This window comes from Tamandua tetradactyla, chromosome 17, assembly GCF_023851605.1.
Source record: "Tamandua tetradactyla isolate mTamTet1 chromosome 17, mTamTet1.pri, whole genome shotgun sequence".
In the NCBI taxonomy this organism is placed as follows: Eukaryota; Metazoa; Chordata; class Mammalia; order Pilosa; family Myrmecophagidae; genus Tamandua; species Tamandua tetradactyla.
In genome coordinates, this window is record NC_135343.1 from 61,795,002 (window position 1) to 61,819,968 (window position 24,967).

The 24,967-nt window shown below is 41.4% G+C and overlaps 1 protein-coding gene across 5 annotated transcripts in view; it reads left to right on the plus strand.

Moving 5' to 3' along the window:
• The window catches only part of LOC143661327 (uncharacterized), a 128,461-nt gene that overhangs the window by 9,886 nt on the left and 93,608 nt on the right, over positions 1-24,967 (plus strand). For 2 of the 5 annotated variants that reach the window (XR_013164509.1, XR_013164511.1), the window contains 2 exons: positions 8,057-8,141; positions 17,728-19,197. The exons of 1 other annotated variant lie outside the window; for it this stretch is intronic. Coding sequence is in view for 1 of the 4 variants with exons in the window: in XM_077134879.1 (XP_076990994.1) it covers positions 8,057-8,141; positions 17,728-18,009 (367 nt within the window). In the remaining 3 variants the exon portion in view is untranslated. Of the gene's footprint in view, positions 1-8,056; positions 8,142-17,727; positions 22,625-24,967 lie in introns of those variants that run through there. 2 more of the 5 variants (XM_077134879.1, XR_013164510.1) reach the window with 2 other exon arrangements.

The following is a 24,967-nucleotide window of genomic DNA, read 5'->3' on the forward strand; positions in this document are numbered from 1 at the left end:
CATAATTACATTACAATTAGGTAGTATTGTGCTGTCCATTTTTGAGTTTTTGTATATAGTCCTGTTGCACAGTCTGTATCCCTTCAGCTCCAATTACCCATTATCTTACCCTGTTTCTAACTCCTGCTGGTCTCTGTTACCAATGACATATTCCAAGTTTATTCTCGAATGTCGGTTCACAGCAGTGGGACCATACAGTATTTGTCCTTTAGTTTTTGGCTAGATTCATTCAGCATAATGTTCTCTAGGTCCATCCATGTTACTACATGCTTCATAAGTTTATTCTGTCTTAAAGCTGCATAATATTCCATCATATGTATATACCACAGTTTGTTTAGCCACTCATCTTTTGATGGACATTTTGGCTGTTTCCATCTCTTTGCAATTGTAAATAATGCTGCTATAAACATTGGTGTGCAAATGTCCCTTTGTGTCTTTGCCCTTAAGTCCTTTGAGTAGATACCTAGCAATGGTATTGCTGGGTCATATGGCAACTCTATATTCAGCTTTTTGAGGAACCGCCAAACTGCCTTCCACAGTGGTTGCACCATTTGACATTCCCACCAACAGTGGATAAGTGTGCCTCTTTCTCCACATCCTCTCCAGCACTTGTCATTTTCTGTTTTGTTGATAATGGCCATTCTGGTGGGTGTGAGGTGATATCTCATTGTGGTTTTGATTTGCATTTCTCTAATGGCCAGAGACATTGAGCATCTCTTCATGTGCCTTTTGGCCATTTGTATTTCCTCTTCTGAGAGGTGTCTGTTCAAGTCTTTTTCCCATTTTGTAATTGGGTTGGCTGTCTTGTTGTTGTTGAGTTGAACAATCTCTTTATAAATTCTGGATACTAGACCTTTATCTGAGATGTCATTTCCAAATATTGTCTCCCATTGTGTAGGCTGTCTTTCTACTTTCTTGATGAAGTTCTTTGATGCACAAAAGTGTTTAATTTTGAGGCACTCCCATTTATTTATTTCTTTCTTCAGTGCTCTTGCTTTAGGTTTAAGGTCCATAAAACCGCCTCCAATTGTAAAATTCATAAGATATCTCCCTACATTTTCCTCTAACTGTTTTATGGTCTTAGACCTAATGTTTAGATCTTTGATCCATTTTGAGTTAACTTTTGTATAGGGTGTAAGATGCGGGTTCTCTTTCATTCTTTTGCATATGGATATCCAGTTCTCTAGGCACCATTTATTGAAGAGACTGTTCTGTCCCAGGTGAGTTGGCTTGACTGCCTTATCAAAGATCAAATGTCCATAGATGAGAGGGTCTATATCTGAGCACTCTATTTGATTCCATTGGTTGATATATCTATCTTTAGGCCAGTACCATGCTGTTTTGACCACTGTGTTTTCATAATATGCCTTAAATTCAAAGTCAGGCAGCGTGAGACCTCCAGCTTCATTTTTTTTCCTCAAGATACTTTTAGCAATTCGGGGCACCCTGCCCTTCCAGATAAATTTGCTTATTGGTTTTCTATTTCTGAAAAATAAGTTGTTTGGATTTTTATTGGTGTTGCGTTGAATCTGTAAATCAATTTAGGTAGAATTGACATCTTAACTATATTTAGTCTTCCAATCCATGAACACGGTATGCCCTTCCATCTATTTAGGTCTTCTGTGATTTCTTTTAAGAGTTCTTTGTATTTTTCTTTGTATAGGTCTTTTGTCTCTTTAGTTAAATTTATTCCTAAGTATTTTATTCTTTTACTTGCAATTGTAAATGGAATTCATTTCTTGATTTCCCCCTCAGGTTGTTCATTGTTAGTGTATAGAAACGCTACAGATTTTTGAATGTTGATCTTGTAACCTGCTACTTTGCTGTACTCATTTATTAGCTCTAGTAGTTTTGCTGTGGATTTTTCAGGGTTTTCGATGTATAATATCATATCATCTGCAAACAGTGATAGTTTTACTTCTTCCTTTCCAATTTTGATGCCTTGTATTTCTTTTTCTTGTCTAACTGCTCTGGCTAGAACCTCCAACACGATGTTGAATAACAGTGGTGATAATGGACATCCTTGTCTTGTTCCTGATCTTAGGGGGAAAGTTTTCAATTTTTCCCCATTGAGGATGATATTAGCTGTGGATTTTTCATATATTCCCTCTATCATTTTAAGGAAGTTCCCTTGTATTCCTATCCTTTGAAGTGTTTTCAACAGGAAAGGATGTTGAATCTTGTCAAATGCCTTCTCTGCATCAATTGAGATGATCATGTGATTTTCTGCTTTGATTTGTTGATATGGTGTATTACATTAATTGATTTTCTTATGTTGAACCATCCTTGCATACCTGGGATGAATCCTACTTGGTCATGACATATAATTCTTTTAATGTGTTGCTGGATTCGATTTGCTAGAATTTTGTTGAGGATTCTTTTTACTTTCTTGATGAAGATCTTTGATGCACAAAAGTGTTCAGTTTTGAGGAGTTCTTTTTTATTTATTTATTTCTTCAATGCTTGTGCTTTGGGTGTAAAGTCTAGGAAACTGCCTCCTATTATGAGATGGATAAGATATTTCCCTGCATTTTCTTCTGAAAGTTTTATGATTTTAGATCTAATGATTTGGTCTTCGATCCATTTTGAGTCAACTTTTGTATAGGGTGTGAGCTATGGATCCTTTTTCATTCTTTTGCATGTGGATATCCAGTTCTGTAGGCCCCATTTATTGAAGAGACTCTTCTGTCCCAGGTGAGTTGGCTTGACTGCCTTATCAAAGATGAATTGTCCATGGATGAAAAGTTCTATATCTGAACACTCTATTCAATTCCAGTGGTCTGTATATCTATCTTTATGCCAGTAACATGCTGTTTTTGACCACTGTAGCTTCATAATAAGCCTTAAAGTCAGGTAGCATGAGGCCTCCATCTTCATTTTTCTTTCTCAGGATATTTTAGCTATTCAGGGAACCCTGCCCTTCCAGATAAATTTGGATATTGGGTTTTCTATTTCTGAAAAGTGAGTTTTTAGAATTTTATTTGGTATTGCATCGAATCTCTTAATCAGTTTAGGTAGAATTGACATCTTAATTATATTTAGTCTACTAATCCATGAACACGGTATGCCCTTCCATGTATTTAGGGCTTCTGTGATTTCTTTTCACAATTTCTTGTAGTTTTCTTTATATAGGTGTTTTGTAACTTTAGTTCAGTTTATTCCTATATATTTTATTCTTTTGGTTGCAATTGTAAATGGAATTTTTTTCTCGATTTCCCCTGCAGATTGTTCATTACTAGTGTATAGAAACACTGCACATTTTTGAGTGCTGGTCTTGAAACCTGCCACTTTGCTGTACTCATTTATTAACTCTAGTAGTTTTGCTGTGGATTTTTCAGGGTTTTTGACATATAGTATCATAGCATCTGCAAACCGTGGGAGTTTTACTTCTTCCTTTCCAATTTTTTTGCCTTGTATTTCTTTTTCTTGTCTAACTGCTCTGGCTAGAACTTCCAACACAATGTGGATAGTGATAGTGGATATCCTTGTCTTGTTCCTGATCTTAGGTGGAAAGTTTCCAGTTTTTCCTGTTGAGGGTGATGTTAGCTATGGGTTTTTCATATATTCTCTTTATTATGTTGAGGAAGTTCCTTTCTATTCTTATCCTTTGAAGTGTTTTCAGCAAGAAAGGATGTTGAATTTTGTGAAATGCCTTTCCTGCATCAATCTGGATGATCATGTGGTTTTTCTGCTTTGATTTGTTGATGTGGTATATTACATTAATCGATTTTCTTATGTTGAACCATCCTTGCATACCTGGGATGAATCCTACTTGGTCATGGTGTATAATTTTTTTAATGCGTTGCTGGATTCGAGTTGCCAGATTTTTTTTGAGGATTTTTGCATCTCTATTCATTAGAGAGATTGGCCTGTAGTTTTATTTTCTTGTAATATCTTTGTCTGGCTTTGCTATGAGGATGATGTTGACTTTGTAGAATGAGTTAGGTAGCTTTCCCTCCTTTTCCATTCTTTTGAAGAGTTTGGGCAGGATTGGTACTAATTCTTTCTGGAATGTTTGGTAGAATTCACATGTGAAGCCGTCTAGTCCTGGACGTTTCTTTTTGGGGAGCTGCTTAATGAGGGATTCAGTTTCTTTCCTTGTGATTGGTTTGTTGAGGTGGCCTATTTCTTCTCGAGTCAATGTTGGTTGTTCATGCCTTTCTAGGAAGTTGTCCATTTCATCTACATTGTCTAGTTTATTTGCATAAAGTTGTTCGTAGTATCCTCTCATTACTTCCTTTATTTCTGTGGGGTCAGTGGTTATGTCTCCTCCACCATTTCTGATTTTATTTATTTGCATCCTGTCTCTTCTTCATTTTGTCAATCTCGCTAAGGGTCCATCAGTCTTACAGAGTTTCTCATAGAACCAACCTCTGGTTTTGTTGATTTTCTCGATTGTTTTCATGTTCTCAATTTCATTTATTTCTGCTCTCATCTTCATTATTTCTTTCCTTTTGCTTGCTTTGGGGTTCATTTGCTGATCTTTCTCTAGTTCTTCCAACTGGACAGTTAATTCCTCGATTTTTGCTCTCTCTTCTTTTTTGATATAGCCATTTAGGGCAATTAATTTCCCTCTTAGCACTGCCTTTGCTCCATCCCATAAATTTTGATATGTTGTGTTTTCATTTTCATTTTCCTTGACATATTTACTGGTTTATCTTATAATTTCTTCCTTGATCCACTGGTTGTTTAAGAGTGTATTGTTGAGCCGCCATATATTTGTGAATTTTGTGGCACTCTGTCTATTATTGAGTTCCAGCTTCATTCCTTTATGATCTGAGAAAGTGTTTTGTATGATTTCAGTCTTTTTAAATGTATTGAGACTTTCTTTGTGACCCAGCATATGGTCTATCCTTGAGAATGATCCATGAGCACTTGAGAAAACAGTGTATCCTGCTGTTGTGGGGTGTAATGTTCTATATATGTCTGTTAAGTCTAGTTCATTTTTTTTTGTAGTATTCAAATTCTCTGTTTCTTCATTGATCCTCTGTCTAGATGTTCTGTCCATTGATGAGAGTGGCAAATTGAAGTCTCCAACTATTATGGTAGATGTGTCTATTTCTCTTTTCAGTGTTTGCCTAATGTATTTTGGAGTATTCTGGCTTGGTGCACAAATATTTATGATTGTTAAATCTTCTTGTTAAATTGTTCCTTTTAATAATACATCGTGTCCTTCTTTGTCTCTTTCAACTGTTTTACATTTGAAGTCTAATTGGTTGGTTATTAGTATAGCTGCTCCTGCTCTTTTCTGATTGTTATATGCATGGAATATCTTTTCCCAACCTTTCACTTCCAACCTATGTTTATCCTTGGGTCTAAGATGTGTTTCCTGTAGACAGCATAGAGATGGGTCCTGTGTTTTAATCCATTCTGCCAGGCTGTGTCTTTTGATTGGGGAGTTTAATCCATTAACATTCAGTGTTATGACTTTATGGGCAGTAATTTCTTCTACAATTTTGCGTTTTGGATTTCACATGTCATATCTAATTTTCCTTCTTTTTACTTTTGCTGATAGTCTTCATTTCTATACTCTACTCCACACCTCTCTCTCCTGTCTTTTCTTATCTGTCTCTAGTGCTCCCTTTAGTATTTCTTGCAGAGCCGGTGTCTTGATGACAAATTCTCTCACTCAGTTTTTGCCTGCAAATGTTTTAATTTCCCCCTCATTTTTCAAGGACAATTTTGCTGGATATTGAATTCTTGATTGGCAGTTTTTCTCTTTTAGTATCTTAAATATATCATCCCACTGTCTTCTTGCCCCCATGCTTTCTGCTGGAAATCTAAGCATAGTCTTCTTGGACTTCCCTTGTATGTGATGGATTATTTTCTCTTGCTGCTTTCAAGATTCTGTCTTTAACATCTGACATTCTGATTAGTAAATGTCTTGTAGTACATCTATTTGGATCTATTCTCTTTGGGGTATGCTGCAGTTCTTGGATCTGTAATTTTAAGTCTTTCATAAGGGTTGGGAAATTTTCAGTGATAATTTCCTCCATTAGTTTTTCTCCTCCTTTTCCCTTCTCTTCTCCTTCTGGAACATGCACAACGTGTATATTCATGCGCTTCATGCTGTCAGTCATTTCCCTGAGTCCTTACTCCTTTTTTCCATTCTTTTCCCTATATTTTCTTTTGCTTGTCAGATTTCAGATGTCCCGTCCTCTAGTTCACTAATCCTATCTTCTGCCTCTTGAAATCTGACATTGTAGGTTTTTATTGTTTTTTTTTGTTTGTTTTTTTACATGGGCAGGCACCGGGAATCGAACCTGGGTCCTCTGGCATCACAGGCAAGCATTCCTGCTTGCTGAGCCACCGTGGCCCGCCCTTCATTGTTTTTTTTTTATCTTCCTACTGTGCCTTTCATTCCCATAAGTTCTGGATTTGTTTTGTCAGACTTTTGATTTCTTCTTTTTGTTTATTCCTTGCCTTCTTTCTATCCTCCCTCAATTTAGTGATTTGATTTTTGATGAGGTTTTCCATGTCTGTTTGAACATTCTGAATGAATTGTTTCAATTCCTGTATTTCATTTTAATTGTTGCTTTCTTCCTTTGACTGGGCCATTTCTTCAGTTTTCCCAGTATGATCTGTTACTTTTTGCTGGTGTCTAGGCATTTAATTACCTTAATTGGTTTATTCTGGAGATTGTTTCCACTTTTTTTTCCCTAGGATTTTATAACTGGATGACTTTATTGTCTATCTGTTCTTTGACCTTCGGTTCAGCTTATTGTAGTCCTCTTCCTTAGGTTTGGTTTAATAGATCGGAATTTTTAAGTTGTTTTTTTGTTTCTTGCCCTTCCTGTATGGTGCCTTTCCCTTACCACTTATGAGGGTTCACTTAGGTATTATAGACCCCAGTCAGATTTTCCCAGACCAAACTGGTCTCCTCTCAGAATGAAAGAGTCAACTGCATCTGTTTTCCCTGAGGGTGAGTCCCAGCAGATTAAAAGGCTTTCCTATGAAGTCTCTGGACTCTGTGTTTTTCCTATCCTGCCAGTATGTGGCACTTTTGTGCCTATGGGCCCCACCAGCATAAGGTAATGCTGTTCCTGTAGCTTCACCTGACTTTCCCTGCTGTAGTTGTGGTGGAGAAAGAGGAGAGGTTGTAGGCTGGCTTTAATCACTTTCCTTTTCCAGACCCTGTGGTCTGAATTCCTTGAGGGAGGGATTCCACCTGAGCTGGGCCCCACCCCTCTCTTGGAGAATGCACAGGCTCCAGAGAAACTCTCAAGCAAGCCTGTTTCTGCGTATGCCTGGGGCAGTGGAGCCCGAGAAGCCTTGCAGCTGTATCCAAAGAGTAATCGATGTGTAGAAACACAGCCACAAAAGAGAGAAAGACAAATCCTTTTCAGAGCAGAACCCCGTTCCTCGGGTTTGCCATTAGAGCTTAAGTTGGTATGTTGCTCTATGTATCTCCAGGTCCTATGTGCCACCTCCTTTCCTGCAGAGCCCAGACCTTTTCAGATCCATAAACACCTGTTTTTTTTCTCTTTTTTCTTTATCTGTCAGCCCTAACCCCTCTGTGCCAGGGCAAAAACCAATGATCTCTGCCTTTACTCAAGGTTCAGCTGAGCTGGGGTCCTATTTGTAGTAGTCAGAATTTGTTAATTAATTCCACAATTGGGCTTTGGCTGTGCTCAGCCCCTGCTGCTCTTAAGGTCTCTTTCCTTTCCCTCTGGGAAGCAGACTGTGGGCAAGGGTCGCCGGCCGCTGTGGCTTGGGGAACTTATGGTTCTGGGTGGGCTTGCAACTGGTGCAGGGTAGAAAATATAATTCCTTTCTGGAAGAACATTCAAGGTGGTTCCCCATTGTGCTTTCATTTCCCATGCTCACATTCAGCATGCAGTTTCCCCAAGATGACTAGGTCCTCACTGCCTTGCTGTGTGGAGTGATTGGCAACTCTGCCCCCATGTGTGTGTCCATCTGTATGATGTGGAAGCCGCTAGGGCTGGTGGGAGGGGCTGATGGACTAATCTATTGGAGTGCTTTATAGATTGGCAAACGCTGACCAGCTCTAAAGGCAGGGTTTTTTGGTGTGATGATTTTTGCTGTGCCCCCACAGGAAGCTTCACCATGCCAACAATGCCCAACTGGACATGGCTGAGATGAGAACAGGGTGGATCAGCTGGCATGCTGGATACATCGAGGTGAGGCGTGGGATGATCTGCCTTCCCCATTCTCCTGGTTACACACGGGTGCTCCCAACTGATCACCAAGGACCTGATGGCAGGTAGCATCTCGAGCCTTTGCTGTCCTACCTGGCCTGAGCTCTCTGAAGTTTAGGTGGTCTCTGCTTTAGGAAGGTGTAGATGACCAGTCAGATCTGAAGAGACTTAGGAATGTTTTAGCCCACTCCCCTTGTCTTCCATTTGAAGAAACTGAGGCCCAGGGAAGTGGAGTAATTTGTGCATAGTCCCAGAAGTGGTTGACAGTAAGACTGACACGTGCACACTGAATCTGTTGTACCAGAAAATCCCAAACCTGAGTGAAGAAACCCTAAGCAGTAGTGTATGTATGCTTGTATTTGTGGGCCCCCTTGTATTGCAAAATATTCTGTGCCATGTAGGGTTGATTTTGGGAGTAGAGGTCCCAGAATCAGATCACTGGGATCGATTGCCACTTCACCCCTTTCGAACTGTGTGTCTTTGCAAACTTTGAATGTTATGGGCCCTCATCTTCTTCTCGATAAATTTGGGAGAAATGATAGATATAAGTCCACCAATGAATTAATTTTGGAAAGTACTTGGGAGACTGCTTGGCAAATGGTGTGTTTTCAATACTTGCAAGTTTCTTTTGTGCTTCCAAGGGATGGTTTATTTGAGAGTGACAGGGTTGTTCTCAGTCTGAGCATTGTCGGCAAAGAAGATAGACTTTAGTGTCAGAAAATATGCCGTAGAATCATGGCTTCACCAGTTGGGGTTAGTGTGACCTTAGATATGTCCTTTTACTGCTCTTGTCCACAGGTTCCCATTTATAAACTGGAAATCATGTAGTAGCACCTCCAAACTGAGAACCGAGTCAAGGGCAGGAAATGGAGAAGCCTGACTTGATGCCTAGGGCATTAAGCTTGTCTAGGTGGACTTTTTCTGTCACATTCATTGCTATATCCCCAATACCCATCCCTGGGGCTGCTCATCTTCCTTCTACCTTCCACTAGCTTCCATCTGTCTCACCTGTGGACTGGAATATTCAGGATTTGATTGACTAGAATGGGTGATGTAGTAGTTAGGTTCAGGTATCAACTTGGCAATGTGAAGGTGCCTAATTCTATTGTTGCGGACATGAGCCAATGGCATGTGAAACTCATGTGTCACTTATTGCATCTACTGTCAGGTAGGAGGCATATCTGCTGTAATGAATGATGTTGGATTTAATTGGCTGAATGCTTAAATGAGAGAGCTGAATGTAGCATAGCCGAAGCAGCTCAGCATACCTCATCTCAACACTCATAGCTCAGCCCAGAACTTTGAGATGCAGAAAGGAATCACCCTGGGGAATGTTGTTGGAATCCGGAGACCTGGAAAGAAGGGCAGCAGAGATTGCCCTGTGTCTTCTTGTGTAAGCAAGAACCTCAGTTGTAAGTTAGCTGTCTTTCCTTGAAGAACTACACATTTTTAGCTAAATAAATCACCTTTATTAAAAGCCAATCCATCTCTGGATTGATTTGTGTTGATTTGAATAAAATATCTACTCTCACCTAGTTATTCAACTAAGAAGTTAAATTCATGCAGGGTTATCATTTTATTGTACATGGGAGAAGTGAGAAGGGGCAGTGAGCCTTCTGTGGCTTCCTGAAGGAGATACACAAGCCCCCTTTTTCTAAAGCAAACTCCAGAACAGATGTGCATTTCAGTGTCAGTCATGTGGCTAGGAGCATCAGTACCTCTTAGTTCCCTGGCATTTGAAGTCAAAGGACCTTCCCAAGAGCTTAGCAACCACCTCAGAAATGTGGGCTTCTTTTAAAAATAACATTTGCAAGGGCCACAGTTCATACCAGGTCCTTCTTTGGATTCCACCTACACAAACTTTGTGAAAAAGTCGAAATTACAGAGACTGTGAAAAGATTCAAGGATGCCACCTGTTTGGGGATTGTGCAGGATATGTAGGTGCAGCACAGAGTACTTCTAGGGCAGTCAAAGTGTTCTGGAAGCCACTATATTGCTGAACAAATGACATCATGCATCTGTCAAACCATAGAACTGTGTAGGCAGAAAGCAAGCCTTAATATACACTATGGATTTCAGTTCATAAAATGTATCCACTCTGGTTGCTCATAGTAAGATGTGAGTGAAAGGAAAAACTGGATTTGGAAAGGGTGTTTGGAAACACTATACTTTCTCTGCAATTCTTTTTTGTAAACTTAGAAGTGCCGTATAAGAAAGCTTATTGCTTAAAACATACCTGGAGAAATTCTTAGAGATTCAATTCCAACCTGCCAATTTGTGGGGAACTTGAGGCTTATAGGGGTTAGGGGCTACCTTAGCTGTAGAGGAAATAATTTCTTGTGTGCAATCCTTACTTCCACCCCTTACTCCCACCCCCACCCCCAGTTTTCTGCAAACAGTGCTGAAAGTATTCCCAGAGCCCTGACCTAGTCTCAGAGAATGGGAGTGTTTTTACTTAATCAGAAAGTATTATATATGTGGGCAGATAACGAGTGTATGGAATGCTGCTTCTTGACTATGAGTGTGGGTGTGGTTTGGTACAAAGCCCCTGTGTACATGCACCGAAGGATCCCATTCCCATCCCTTGGCATGTAAAATGAGTCTTGTGGACTTGCCTGGTTTGGCTCTGTGCGTTGTTTGTTCTCATCCTATATGATCTCTATGTAAGCTGTTGCATACTGTAGAGTGCTACCTGGAATTGAGCTGCCACCCTTTACATCTGCTTTATATAATTTCCTTTATCCAAGCTTATCTCCATCACCATTTGCAGGATAGCTCTGGTTTTACCCAGATATTTTGAGGGTCTCCAGGTAAAGGTGGGAAACCTGGGGACCTGAGGCTGTGTTTCTGTAGCAGCACAGTAGAGTACACAGAGAATAAATGAATGAGTGAGTGATTGTATGAATGACTGAGTTAATGAGTGTTAAAAACAGAGCGATGAGATTTTGGACTTCCGGAGAAGATGGCGGCTTAGTAAGGCACGCGGGTCTTAGTTCCTCCTCCAGAACAACTACTAAAGAACTAGAAACAGTACAGAACAGCTCCTGGAGCCACGACAGAGACCAGACACACAGCGTACCCCATTCTGGACCGGCTGGACCAGCTAAGAGACTCCGCTGCGGTGAGGTCCCCGAGAGGCGTGCGCTTCCCTGGGCCGCAGCGGCTGGCGGCCGGAACCCCTCCCTCTCTCCTTCCTGGGCCGGCTGGGAGCTTTGGATCGGGTTCCCCAAGCTGCGGCGGCCGGCGCCCCTCCCCCACATGCGGCTCCCAGGCTAGCTGGGAGCCTCGGAGCGGCGGTTGCCCAAGCCGCAGTGGCCAGCGACTGGAGCCCCTTACACACACGCGACTTCCCTGGCCGGCTGGGAACCTTGGATCGGCGGTTCCCCAAGCCACAGCGGCCCTCCCACACGCGGCTTCCTGGGCCAGCTGGGAGCTTTGGATCAGCGGTTCCCCAAGCCATGGCTGCCGGCGACCCTCCCCCACGCGCGGCTTCCGGGCCGGCTGGGAGCCTCGGAACAGCGGTCCCCCAAGCCACGGTGGCCGGCAACCGCAGCCCCTTCCACACACGTGGCTTCCCAGGCTGGCTGGGAGCCTCGGAACAGCGGTTCCCCAAACCGCGGCGGCTGGCAACCCTCCCCCACAGGCGACTTCCCAGAGGGAAATGAAAGAGTCTTCAACAGTAGTAGAACACTAAATGTTAATGGACTGAATTCCCCAATCAAAAGACATAGACTGGCAGAATGGATTAAAAAACAGGATCCTTCTATATGCTGTCTACAGGAAACACATCTTAGACCCAAAGATAAACATAGGTTGAAAGTGAAAGGTTGGGAAAAGATATTTCATGCAAATAACAACCAGAAAAGAGCAGGAGTAGCTATACTAATATCCAACAAATTAGACTTCAAATGTAAAACAGTTAAAGAGACAAAGAAGGATGCTATCTTCTAATAAAAGGAAAAATTAAACAAGACATAACAATCATAAATATTTATGCACCGAATCAAAATGCCCCCAAATACGTGAGAAATACACTGCAATCACTGAAAAGGGAAATAGACACATCTACCATAATAGTTGGAGACTTCAATTCGCCACTCTCATCAATAGACAGAACATCTAGACAGAGGATCAATAAAGAAACAGAGAATTTGAATATTACAATAAATGAGCTAGACTTAACAGACATTTATAGGACATTACACCCCACAACAGCAGGATACACCTTTTTCTCAAGTGCTCATGGATCATTCTCAAAGATAGACCATATGCTGGGTCACAAAGCAAGTCTCAACAAATTTAAAAAGATTGAAATCATACACAACACTTTCTCGGATCATAAAGGAATGAAGTTGGAAATCAATAATAGGCAGAGTGCCAGAAAATTCACAAATACATGCAGGCTCAACAACACACTCTTAAACAATGAGTGGGTCAAGGAAGAAATTACTAGAGAAATTAGTAAATATCTCCAGGCGAATGAAAATGAAAACACAACATATCAAAACCTATGGGACGCAGCAAAGGCAGTGCTAAGAGGGAAATTTATTGCCCTAAATGCCTATATCAGAAAAGAAGAAAAGGCAAAAATGCAGGAATTAACTGTCCACTTGGAAGAACTGGAGAAAGAACACCAAACTGACCCCAAAGCAAGCAAAAGGAAAGAAATAACAAAGATTAGAGCAGAAATAAATGAAATTGAGAACATGAAAACAATAGAGAAAATCAATAAGACCAGAAGTTGGTTCTATGAGAAAATCAACAAGATTGATGGGCCCTTAGCAAGATTGACAGAAAGAAGAAGAGAGAGGACGCAAATAAATAAGATCAGAAATGGAAGAGGAGACACAACCACTGACCTCACAGAAATAAAGGAGGTAATAACAGGATACTATGAACAACTTTACGCTAATAAATACAACAATGTAGATGAAATTGACAAGTCCCTAGAAAGGCATGAACAACCAACTTTGACTCAAGAAGAAATAGATGACCTCAACAAACCAATCACAAGTAAAGAAATTGAATCAGTCATTCAAAAGCTTCCCAAAAAGAAAAGTCCAGGACCAGATGGCTTCACATGTGAATTCTACCAAACATTCCAGAAAGAATTAGTACCAACTCTGCTCAAACTCTTCAAAAAAATCAAAGTGGAGGGAAAGCTACCTAATTCATTCTATGAAGCCAACATCACCCTCATACCAAAACCAGGCAAAGATATTACAAAAAAAGAAAACTACAGACCAATCTCTCTAATGAATATAGATGCAAAAATCCTCAACAAAATTCTAGCAAATCGAATCCAGCAACACATTAAAAGAATTATACATGATGACCAAGTAGGATTCATCCCAGGTATGCAAGGATGGTTCAACATAAGAAAATCAATTAATGTAATACACCATATCAACAAATCAAAGCAGAAAAATCACATGATCATCTCAATTGATGCAGAGAAGGCATTTGACAAGATTCAACATCCTTTCCTGTTGAAAACACTTCAAAGGATAGGAATACAAGGGAACTTCCTTAAAATGATAGAGGGAATATATGAAAAACCCACAGCCAATATCATCCTCAATGGGGAAAAATTGAAAACTTTTCCCCTAAGATCAGGAACAAGACAAGGATGTCCATTATCACCACTATTATTCAACATTGTGTTGGAGGTTCTAGCCAGAGCAATTAGACAAGAAAAAGAAATACAAGGCATCAAAATTGGAAAGGAAGAAGTAAAACTATCACTGTTTGCAGACGATATGATACTATACATCGAAAACCCGGAAAAATCTGCAACAAAACTACTAGAGCCAATAAATGTGTACAGCAAAGTAGCAGGTTACAAGATCAACATTCAAAAATCTGTAGCGTTTCTATACACTAACAATGAACAAGCTGAGGGGGAAATCAAGAAACAAATTCCATTTACAATTGCAAATAAAAGAATAAAGTACTTAGGAATAAATTTAACTAAAGAGACAAAAGACCTATACAAAGAAAACTACAAAAAACTGTTAAAAGAAATCACAGAAGACCTAAATAGATGGAAGGGCATACCGTGTTCATGGATTGGAAGACTAAATATAGTTAACATGTCAATCCTACCTAAATTGATTTACAGATTCAATGCAATACCAATCAAAATCCCAACAACTTATTTTTCAGAAATAGAAAAACCAATAAGCAAATTTATCTGGAAGGGCAGGGTGCCCCGAATTGCTAAAAGTATCTTGAGGAAAAAAAACAAAGCTGGAGGTCTCATGCTGCCGGACTTTAAGGCATATTATGAAGCCACAGTGGTCAAAACAGCATGGTACTGACCTAAAGATAGATATATCGACCAATGGAATCAAATAGAGTGCTCAGATATAGACCCTTTCATCTATGAACATTTGATCTTTGATAAGGCAGTCAAGCCAATCCACCTGGGACAGAACAGTCTCTTCAATAAATGGTGCCTAGAGAACTGGATATCCATATGCAAAAGAATGAAAGAGGACCCGCATCTTACACCCTATACAAAAGTTAACTCAAAATGGATCAAAGATCTAAACATTAGGTCTAAGACCGTAAAACAGTTAGAGGAAAATGTAGGGAGATATCTTATGAAACTTACAATTGGAGGCAGTTTTATTTACCTTACACCTAAAGCAAGAGCACTGAAGAAAGAAAGAAAGAAATGGGAGCTCCTCAAAATTAAACACTTTTGTGCATCAAAGAACTTCATCAAGAAAGTAGAAAGACAGCCTACACAATGGGAGACAATATTTGGAAACGACATATCAGATAAAGGTCTAGTATCCAGAATTTATAAAGAGATTGTTCAACTCAACAATAAAAAGACAGTCAATCCAATTACAAAGTGGGAAAAAAACTTGAACAGACACTTCTCAGAAGAGGAAATACAAATGGCCAAATGGCACATGAAGAGATGCTCAGTGTCCCTGGCCATTAGAGAAATGCAAATCAAAACCACAATGAGAGGGCAGGCTGCCGTGTCTCAGCAGGCAGAGGTCTCACCTGCCATACTGGAGGTCTGGAGTTCAATTCCTGGTGCCTCTTGCCCATATACAAATAAAAAGGAAAAAAAATTAAAAAAAAAAACCACAATGAGATACCATCTCACACCGACCAGGATGGCCATTATCAACAAAACAGAAAATGACAAGTGCTGGAGAGGATGTGGAGAAAGAGGCACACTTATTCACTGTTGGTGGGAATGTCACATGGTACAACCACTGTGGAAGGCAGTTTGGCGGTTCCTCAAAAAGCTGAATATAGAATTGCCATATGACCCAGTAATACCATTGCTAGGTATCTACTCAGAGGACATAAGGGCAAAGACACAAACGGACATTTGCACACCAATGTTTATAGCAGCATTATTTACAATTGCAAAGAGATGGAAACAGCCAAAATGTCCATCAACAGATGAGTGGCTAAACAAACTATGGTATATACATACGATGGAATATTATGCAGCTTTATGACAGAATAAACTTATGAAGTATGTAACAACATGGATGGACCTTGAGAACATTATGCTGAGTGAGAGCAGCCCAAAACTAAAGGACAAATACAGTATGGTCTCATTGATATGAACTGACATTAGTGAATAAACTTGGAATATTTCGTTGGTAACAGAGACCATCAGGATATAGAAATAGGGTAAGATATTGGGTAATTGGAGCTGAAGGGGTACAGACTGTGCAACAGGACTGGATACAAAAACTCAGAAATGGACAGCACAGTGCTACCTAACTGTAATACAATTATGTTGGAACACTGAATGAAGCTGCATGTGAGAATGATAGAGGGAGGAGGGCTGGGGACAGAAATGAAATCAGAAAGAAAGATAGATGTTAAAGATTGAAATGGTATAATCTAGGAATGCCTAGAGTGTATAATAATAGTGAAATGTACAAGGTACAATTTTAAAAATGTTTTTGCATAAGAACAAAGGAATGTCATTATTGCAGGGTGCTGAAAATAGATGGTAATTAATATTTTAAAATGTCATCTTATTGTGAGACTAAAGCAAAAAATGTTTATTTATTTCAAAATTTATATTTTGACTAGTACATTTCCTAATATAACTTATGTAGATAGTTTGATTGAACGCCATAAGTACTTGGAATCTCAGGCACGACATGAGATTTTGCTGGTTTTTCCAGTGTGATGCCCTGATGAATCCCAGAGTGATTCGATCAGTGAGGGGAAAACTATCGCAAAGCCCCCTTTGGGGAATGGTGAGAATGGGGGAAATTCAACTTCCCCAAGTTGAATTCTTGATATTCTCACAAGCAGTGTGGACAACGAAAGCTACAGGCTGAGCCCCCAGTCTTGGGGTTTGTTCATATGAAACTTAACCCCACAAAGGATAGGCCAAGTATACTTAAAATTTAGGCCTAAGAGTCACCCCAAGAGATCCTCTTTTGTTGCTCAGATGTGGCCTCTCTCTCCAGCCAACACAACGAGCAGTCTCACCACTCTACTCCTCTCTGCATGGAACATGACTCCCATGTGTGTGGACCTTCCTGGCAACGTGGGACAGAGATCTTGGAATGAGCTGAGACTCAGCATCAAGGGATTGAGAAAATCCCTAGAATGAGCTGACACTTAGTGTCAAGGGATTGAGAAAACCTTCTTGACCAAAAGGGGAAAGAGGGAAATGAGACGAAGTGTCAATGGCTGAGAAATTCCAAACAGAGTCGAGAGGTTATCCTGGAGATTATTCTTATGCATCAAGTAGATATCATCTTGTTATTCAAGATGTAATGGAGAGGCGGGAGGGAACTGCCTGAAATTGTAGAGCTGTGTTCCAGTAGCCTAGCCATGTTTCTTGAGCATGATAGAATAATGATATAGCTGTCACAATGTGACTGTATGATTGTGAAAACCTTGTGTCTGATGCTCCTTTTATCTACCTTGTCAGCAAAGGAGTAGAACATATGGAATAAAAATAACTAATAGGGGGAACAAATATTAAAATAAATTTAGTTTGAAATGCTAGTAATCAATGAAAGCGAGGGGTAAGGGGTATGGTAGGTATAATCTTTTTTTTTTCTTTCTTTCCTGTGTTCGTTTTATTTCTTTTTCTATTGTCTTTTAATTTCTTTTTCGGAATTAATGCAAATGTTCTAAGAAATGATGAATATGCAACTAAGTGATGATATTGTGAATTACTGATTATGTATGTTGATGTTTATTTTGTTTCTTAATTTTTAAATTAATAAATAAATTTAAAATTAAAAAAAAGGAAATATAATTCCTCCCAGGAAGGACATTCAAGGTATTTCCCCTTTAATTTTGCTTTCCTTGCTCAAGTTCAACATGCGATCCTGACCCAGTTTCCACAGGATGACTCGGCACACACAGCCTTGCTGTGTGGGGTGTTTAGCAACTCAGCCCACATATCTTCTTCCATCTGTAGGCTGTGATTGCCCCCAGTGTAGGTGGGAGGGGCAGATGAACTATTCAGTGAGGGTGCTTTATAAATTGTGAAAATGCTCAGCAGCTCTAACGATGGTTGGAATTTGGTGTTTGATTTTTTGCTATGTCCCTACAGGAAGCTTTACCACCCTTACAATTCCCACTGGGCATGGTGGTGATGTGGGCATGGTTGATCAATTGGCATGCTGGAAACATCGAGATGGGGAGCAGGATGATGTGTAAAGCCTATGCCATTCTCCTGGTGACACATGGACACTTCCACCTGATGAAGAAGGACCTGGAGGCAAGTAGCATCTCAGGCCGGGGCTCTCCTACCTCCTCTGAGCTCTCTGAAGATGAAGTGCACTCTGCTTTAGGAAGGTGCATAGGTGGCCAGGCAGATCAGAAGGGGACTTAGAAATTCTTTAGCCCACTCCCCTTGTCTTACATCTGAGGAAACTGAAGCTGAAGGGAGTGGAATAATTTGTCCATAGTCCCATAAGGGGTTGATGGCAAGGCTAAGACTTGAACACTGCATCTGTTGTGCCAGGAAGCCCCAAGCCTGGGAGGAGGGTATGTGTGTGTGTGTGTGCTTGTGTGTATGGGCACTCTTGATGTTACAAAGTATTCTGTGCCAGGTGGAGTAGAGTTTGGGAGCAGAGGCTCTGGAATCAGACTGCTGGGCTTGATTGCAGCTCTGCCCCTTTCTAACTGTGTGACTTCACAAATATTTAACGTTATGGACTCCAATCTCCTTATGCATAAAATGTGAGGAAGTGATAGGTCCAAATCCATGAGGTTGTGGGGCAGACCCAATGAGTTAATATTACAAAGCACTTGGAACAGTATCTGGCATATGGTTTGTTTTCAACAACTCCACATTTCTTTTGTGCTTCTAAGGGCTACTTTATTTGAGAGTGATAGGGTTGTTCTCAGTCTGAGCAGTGTAGATAAAGAGGGCGGACTTGGTGTCTGAAATTATGCCATAGAATCTTGGTTCCCCCATTTAGGATTAGTTTGACATCAGATATGTCCTTTGACTGCTCTGATCCCGAGGATCCCCATGTATAAAATGAAAATGATATACTAGCCCCTCAAAACTGTTGTGAAGACTGAGTGAGGACCAGAAAAGTGGAGATGCCTGACTATATGTCTAACATATTAAACACATCAAAGGTGGAGGCTTTCTCTGTCTCATTCCCTCCTCTATCTCTAGCCCCTTGAATGATGCCTGATCCTCAACAGATATTTGTTGAATGAATGGATTCAAGATAGGATGGGAGAACGAGGGCTTTCTGTGTGTCCCAATACTTTCATCTTCACAATGCCCCGTAAAGTTTGAAGGAATAGCATACATTTTGTGGGTGAGAATATGGAGGGTTGAAGTGATTAAGTCACCCGCTTAAAGGTCCCATAGCCCATAAGTGTGGAAGCCAGAAATCTACCAGGTCTCTGCTTGGTGATTCCCAAAGACATACATTCTCTGAACAATCTCTCAAGCTTCTCTAAAGGGTCTGACACCTGCTCCACAACAAACCAGGCCCCTGCCACCATATTAGGCTCCTACTGACTGGGTGATTGTGTATATGCATGAATGTATCTGTGTGGGTGTGGGGGGAGGGGGAGAAGGTTGAATCTTGGTGACTGGGGTCATTCATCCTATGGTCAGCTCTTTGCAAAGTGCCAAGGACAGTCAGTGATCAGCATGTCCTGGGAGCTTGTCATCATTGTATATATCTGTGTCCCACAGCCATGCAGGTGCAGGCAGAGATGGATCTGTGCATGTTCTGCCAGAACAAGTACATGTACAACAAGATGCACCAGGCTTCCCTGAGCAACAAACCTATGCCAGTCCTGGCTGAGCCCAGCAAAGAGCCAGCCTCAGCCCTGTTCCATAAGAAGCCATGAGGACCTGCCTTGGGCAGGCTGGGGGTAGGGAGTACTCAATAAGCCTGGGGACAGAGATCGATTCTGAGGGTGGGGAGGAAGTTAATAAGGAAGTTGGGACATCTTGCTTTGTGAATGTACTGCCCTGAGTTCTGCTGTGTCATTTTGGTTCAATTCAATTCAACCCAGACCAGCCCACCATATAAATATTTATTGGTGCTCAACCCTGAGGTTAGAGGAACTACCAAGGTAATTAGGGAGGCAACATGCAAATAAAAAATTAAAGAACAGTATAATAAATGTGATGGTAAACTGTATATATAGAGAGAGACTTATGGAGGTAGGCATGTGTCTGTGGTGGGTAGGGGTTGGAGAGGATTGTAGAGAAGATATCTGAGCTGAAGGATACAGGAGACTTGAGATTCAGGTTACCCCTCACCCATTTCTGGGGCTGCTTGTCTTCCCTCTCTGCCTCCCTGTCTCACCCATGGCCTTGAATATTTGGGATTTGGTGGACTGGGATGGGTGATATCCAAATTTCTCAAGTTAGTGTGTAGTTATAAAGAAGGGGCTGTGCTTGGGACACTTAGGCCTCCTCATAGAACCTCTTCAGAATGAAGCATATGCCGAAATAGGTGGGGGCTTAGCCCAAACCAACAGAGGCCCCATTTCAAAGTCTGGGATCCAAGGAAACTTCTAGAAGTATTTCTAGAATAAGAGAGGAACTGTCTTTCTACCTCACCCTCACTGTCAAGCCCTGTGGTTTCCTGTGATGTAGGGTTACTTGGACAACAGCTGAGATTTTTCTGGCCATTGCACTCATTGAATTAAGAAGTCTTCAAACGGTTAACCTGAGAGAGAATCTCAGAAACACACATAGAGGATGACCACAGGTTCAGCAGAACTTTGGGAATTTTATATAGTCACATGTACCTGGGCAGTCATTACTAGCTTAGCCTTTATCAATGGTCTCCAAAGATGCTATACTCTTAGCACTGAATACTTGGTTGATTTATTTCTCTGTCTATCCCTTTGACATCTGCTGTTCTCATGGGGGGGACCCTCTAATTGGGGCCCTGTACACCTTGGTTAGGTTCTCTTCAGAGGCATGCCCCATGTATCCCCATCTCCTGCATGGCTGCTGTGATTTCCACCAAAGAAGTGCGGGTCCTGGGAACCAACCAAACCAGTTGTCCTGTTATCCTGTTATCTTCTGGGACCTCAAACTTTTCACCAATGTTCTTGAGTGGCTTGGGGTCTGACCAAATGAAGGGCTTTCTCCCCCTTGGATGGCTTTTCCTGCTTGTTTCCATGATGTGGAATGGTTCTGTAAGCCAGAAAGTGGATGTAGAATGTGGCCCCTCTTGGATCCAGGTCAGGATTAAAGCAAATATATATGACAAACTGTATGCACACCCTAATGAAGTGTTTCTGGGAGAGAGATGCCCTGTCACCAGGAATCTAAATGAGTCATATGAGTTTTTCTACACTATTCCTCAATGCGGCATCAAAACAACAATTCTCCCAGGGAATACCGTGCAACATAGAACTAAAATTGTATACATCTCAACCACCTTAAACAACCGAATTGAGATACCTATGAGCTGTCTTTCTAACATCCAGGTCACTCTTACAGAAGAAGTCCAGAGAAAAGAGAATTTTCTAAAAACTGCCTTCAATTTGGAGCCCAAGCGGAATGAAAAGAATGCAAGACTAGGCAACAGAGAGGGGTGGACATGTGGTAGTTAGATTCAGTTGTCAACTTGGCCAGGTGAAGTCACCTAGTTCTGTTGCTGTGGACATGAGCCAATGGTAGGTGAATCTCATCTGTTGCTAATTACATCTGCAGTTGGCTAGGAGGCGTGTCTGCTGCAATGAGTGACGTTTGATTTAATTGGCTTGTGCTTAAATGGGAGAACGCAATGTAGCACAGTTTAAGCAGCTCGGCATTCCTCATCTCAGCACTCAAAGCTCAGCCCAGGCCCTTGGAGATGCAGTAAAAAGTCACCCTGGGGAAAGTTGTTGGAACCCAGGGGCCTGGAGAGAAGGCCAGCAGAGACTATCCTGTGCCTTCCACGTAAGAAAGAACCTCAGTGGAAAGTTAGCTACCTTTTCTCTGAAGAACCAACAAAATAAATCCCCTTTTATTAAAAGCCAATCCGTCTCTGGTGTGTTGCATTCTGGCAGCTAGCAAACTAGAACATCAGTGGTCTCCAAAGATGCTATACTCTTAGCACTGAATACTTGTTTGATTTATTTCTCTGTCTATCCCTTTGACATCTGCTGTTCTCATGGGGGGGACCCTCTAATTGGGGCCCTGTACACCTTGGTTAGGTTCTCTTCAGAGGCGTGCCCCATGTATCCCCATCTCCTGCATGGCTGCTGTGATTTCCACCGAAGAAGTGCGGGTCCTGGGAACCAACCAAACCAGTTGTCCTGTTATCCTGTTATCTTCTGGGACCTCAAACTTTTCACCAATGTGTTGGGGGATACTGGAGCAACGTCTTCCATCTGGGGGTGTCATGAAGACTTCCCGGACACCTGGGGCCTCCCTTGGCCCCAGAGCTCTGTGTGAAACCTTGCAGGCAGGTGATTTGACCAGGCCCCATATTTTCCATCTTTGCCTAAAGTGTGAGCTTTATCCCACCTTTTCATCCTCACAGTGAACTATGGCCTCCCTCAGGAACCTGTCCAGTGGTTGAAAGCTCTGCAAATATGCCACCTCTTTACACACACCTTTGAGAACCCTCCCTTCTTTTTAAGCTTTCACAGGAAGACTTCCAGTTCTTCCAAGCTTAGAAAGGTCAGAGACAGCATTCATATTCTCCTGGGGTCCGAACTGGCACTTCCAACTGCAACTCTGTACCCACATAAAAATCCTCTCCCCAAATACTCTTCCCTTTTCGATCACTGTCATCTGCCAATTCCTTGGTCATAACTTGCATTAATGACCTTTTCTCCCATCAACTTGGTGGGTTCAAATTCTATCTATACAATAATCATAGATTCTTGACTTCCTCAATTCCAGATGTCTTTCCCTTTTCTCTGTGTACATAACACCCTCCCCCGGCCACAGCTAGACACAGTCATCACCATAATTTCTCCATGTCTGTCATCCTGAATACTTTCTACTTTGTGGTCATTGCCTCCTACCTTTTCACCTCTCTCCCTGTTTTCTTCACCACTCTAGTGTCTTCATTCCTGAGAAGCCAATTCTTGACTTTAACCCTTTTCTTTCCCTCAATCCTCCTTCCTTCTTGCTCATTGTCCCCTCTTGCTTGGTAGATTCTCAATTCTGGATTGATTCAATGGCTTGCTTTTTACCCTGTTGCACATAAAAGTCTTGTGCACAGACAAGAAAAACAGTACCTCTGAACACAGGTGCCTCAACATCCTCCAACTTCATCTGGACCATTAGTGCAGCCGAGAAACACTTCTTATGTGCCCCTGAGTGGGCCCTTTCCCCCTTTATCCTAATGGCTATTTCATTCCTTCCTTTGTACTTCTGAGCCTTCTGTTTTCAGCAGAACCTCTCTCCAACTTCATGGGGCAGATGGAGGCCAGAAAATAGAATGCCGTCTATTTCCTCTTCCCACATTCACATGTATGTATCTGCATCAGTGTTCATTCTTCCTCCCTTCCATCTAGGACTGGTGGAATGGGCGCTCCATGCCTCCATCTGTGCCCTGGACCCCTTCCCCTCCTATGTCTTCACACCCTTGCTCTACCTGTCATTCCTTCTCCATCCTGGATACTTGATGTTTCTTTATCCACCAACTTTTCAAGGCAGTAAATAAACTTTCTGGGACTCTGATCATAATTCTCACAGCCCAGTAGTTTTTAAGATTCTCATAGATATCATCTGCTTTTGGTCACTTTCCATTTCTTTCTGAATACACAGCAGACTGTCTCCCATTCCTGATCTGCCACTAGGCTGGCTCTGACTGACATAGAATGCAGCCTGCCATAAGTGACAGTTCCAGTCCTTGTCTTAGTGACATCACACTCTTGCTATAATCCACTGACTCTGTGCTCAGTCTCCTGGAGTTGGTTTTGTCCTTGGGTGTACTCTCATCTCACGACATACACTCACTGGATGAATTTGGTCAGGCCATATATTTAATGATTACCTTCATACTGCTAATTCTCAAATATGTCTTCCCAACCTTGCTTTTGAGCTCCATGCCTATACACCCTTGCACCTTCTGCAACCAAATCAAACTCATCATGCCAAAATGAAGCTGTCTCTTTCTTTTCTCTACTCTGCCCATGTCTATTCCTCCTTCATAAGCCATCCCAAATACAATGATGGAAACCTGACTTCCCCTGTCTAGTCAATTTCCAATCCCTCTTGCATCTGCAACTACAGAAGAACCCTGGATCCCCAAATGACCTACAGTCCCCAGCACCTCTCTTTGGCTGACTCCTTTTCTTTAAATACCCAACTTGAGAATCACCTCTTCTGTGAATCCTTCCCTGAATACACTGGGATAAGCAGGCTGCCCTGAATGTGTCTCTCATGTCACCATAAATTCCCTCATCAGGACATGATTTCCATAGCATTGTAATTGTTTCTTTTCTGGTCTGCTTACTCCCCCAGACTCTGGGCTCCTGGAGGGCAAGGACTGGGTGTCCTTTTACTCATCTTTCTATATGAGAACCTGGTACAGGTCCTAGCATATAGTAGGTGCTCAGTAAATGTATGTTGAATAAATGGATGAATGAATAACAGAAAAAAGGATGTGAAAATGTTTATTTGGAACTTTTATGTTACAGAAGTCAACAAAGCCCACTAAATTCCATGTATTTCCAAGCAAATAGGCTAGGTTTCTTTCTGCCCATCTATTGAGAGCAGTGTTCTCTTGATACAGCTTTCTGTCATCATGGTAAATTCCTTTCTATCTAGGTTATTCACTAGCCACTTGTGACTACTGAGCTCTTGAAATGGAGATAGTGTGACTGAGGAAGTGAATTTTTTATTTAACTTCAATTAATTTAAATTTCAAAACCATATGTGGCTGCTCCTTTGGATGGTACAGATTTAGGGAAACACTTTAAGGTGGTGTTTAAGAGTGTGGACACTGAACCTAAGGGTCACTCATAGTCCAGATCTCCTAATACTAGCTTTGTAGCCTTGGACTGGTTATCTCATCCATGCCTCAGTCTCCTCGTTTCTACCTATCATGTGAGGTTGCTGTGAGGATTAAATTTCTTAAGTGGAAAGCCATTAGAACAGTGCCTGGTCAATTGTAAGGGCTCCTTGAGCACTAGCTTTTAATAATATTTCAACATTCCAACCATGCTACTGTTGGTGTGTCCCTTCTCCCCACTAGCAGGTGAAGCTGAAAGGTGGAGGCAAGCAGTGGTGTGTGGGAGCCAGCTCCTATCATCCTTGCCAGAACCAAAAGTGTGCTGCTTTTTCCAATTCCCTGTTCATCAACATAACAGTGATAGCTTGAAATAGGTTATGGTGGGGATACTTATACCAT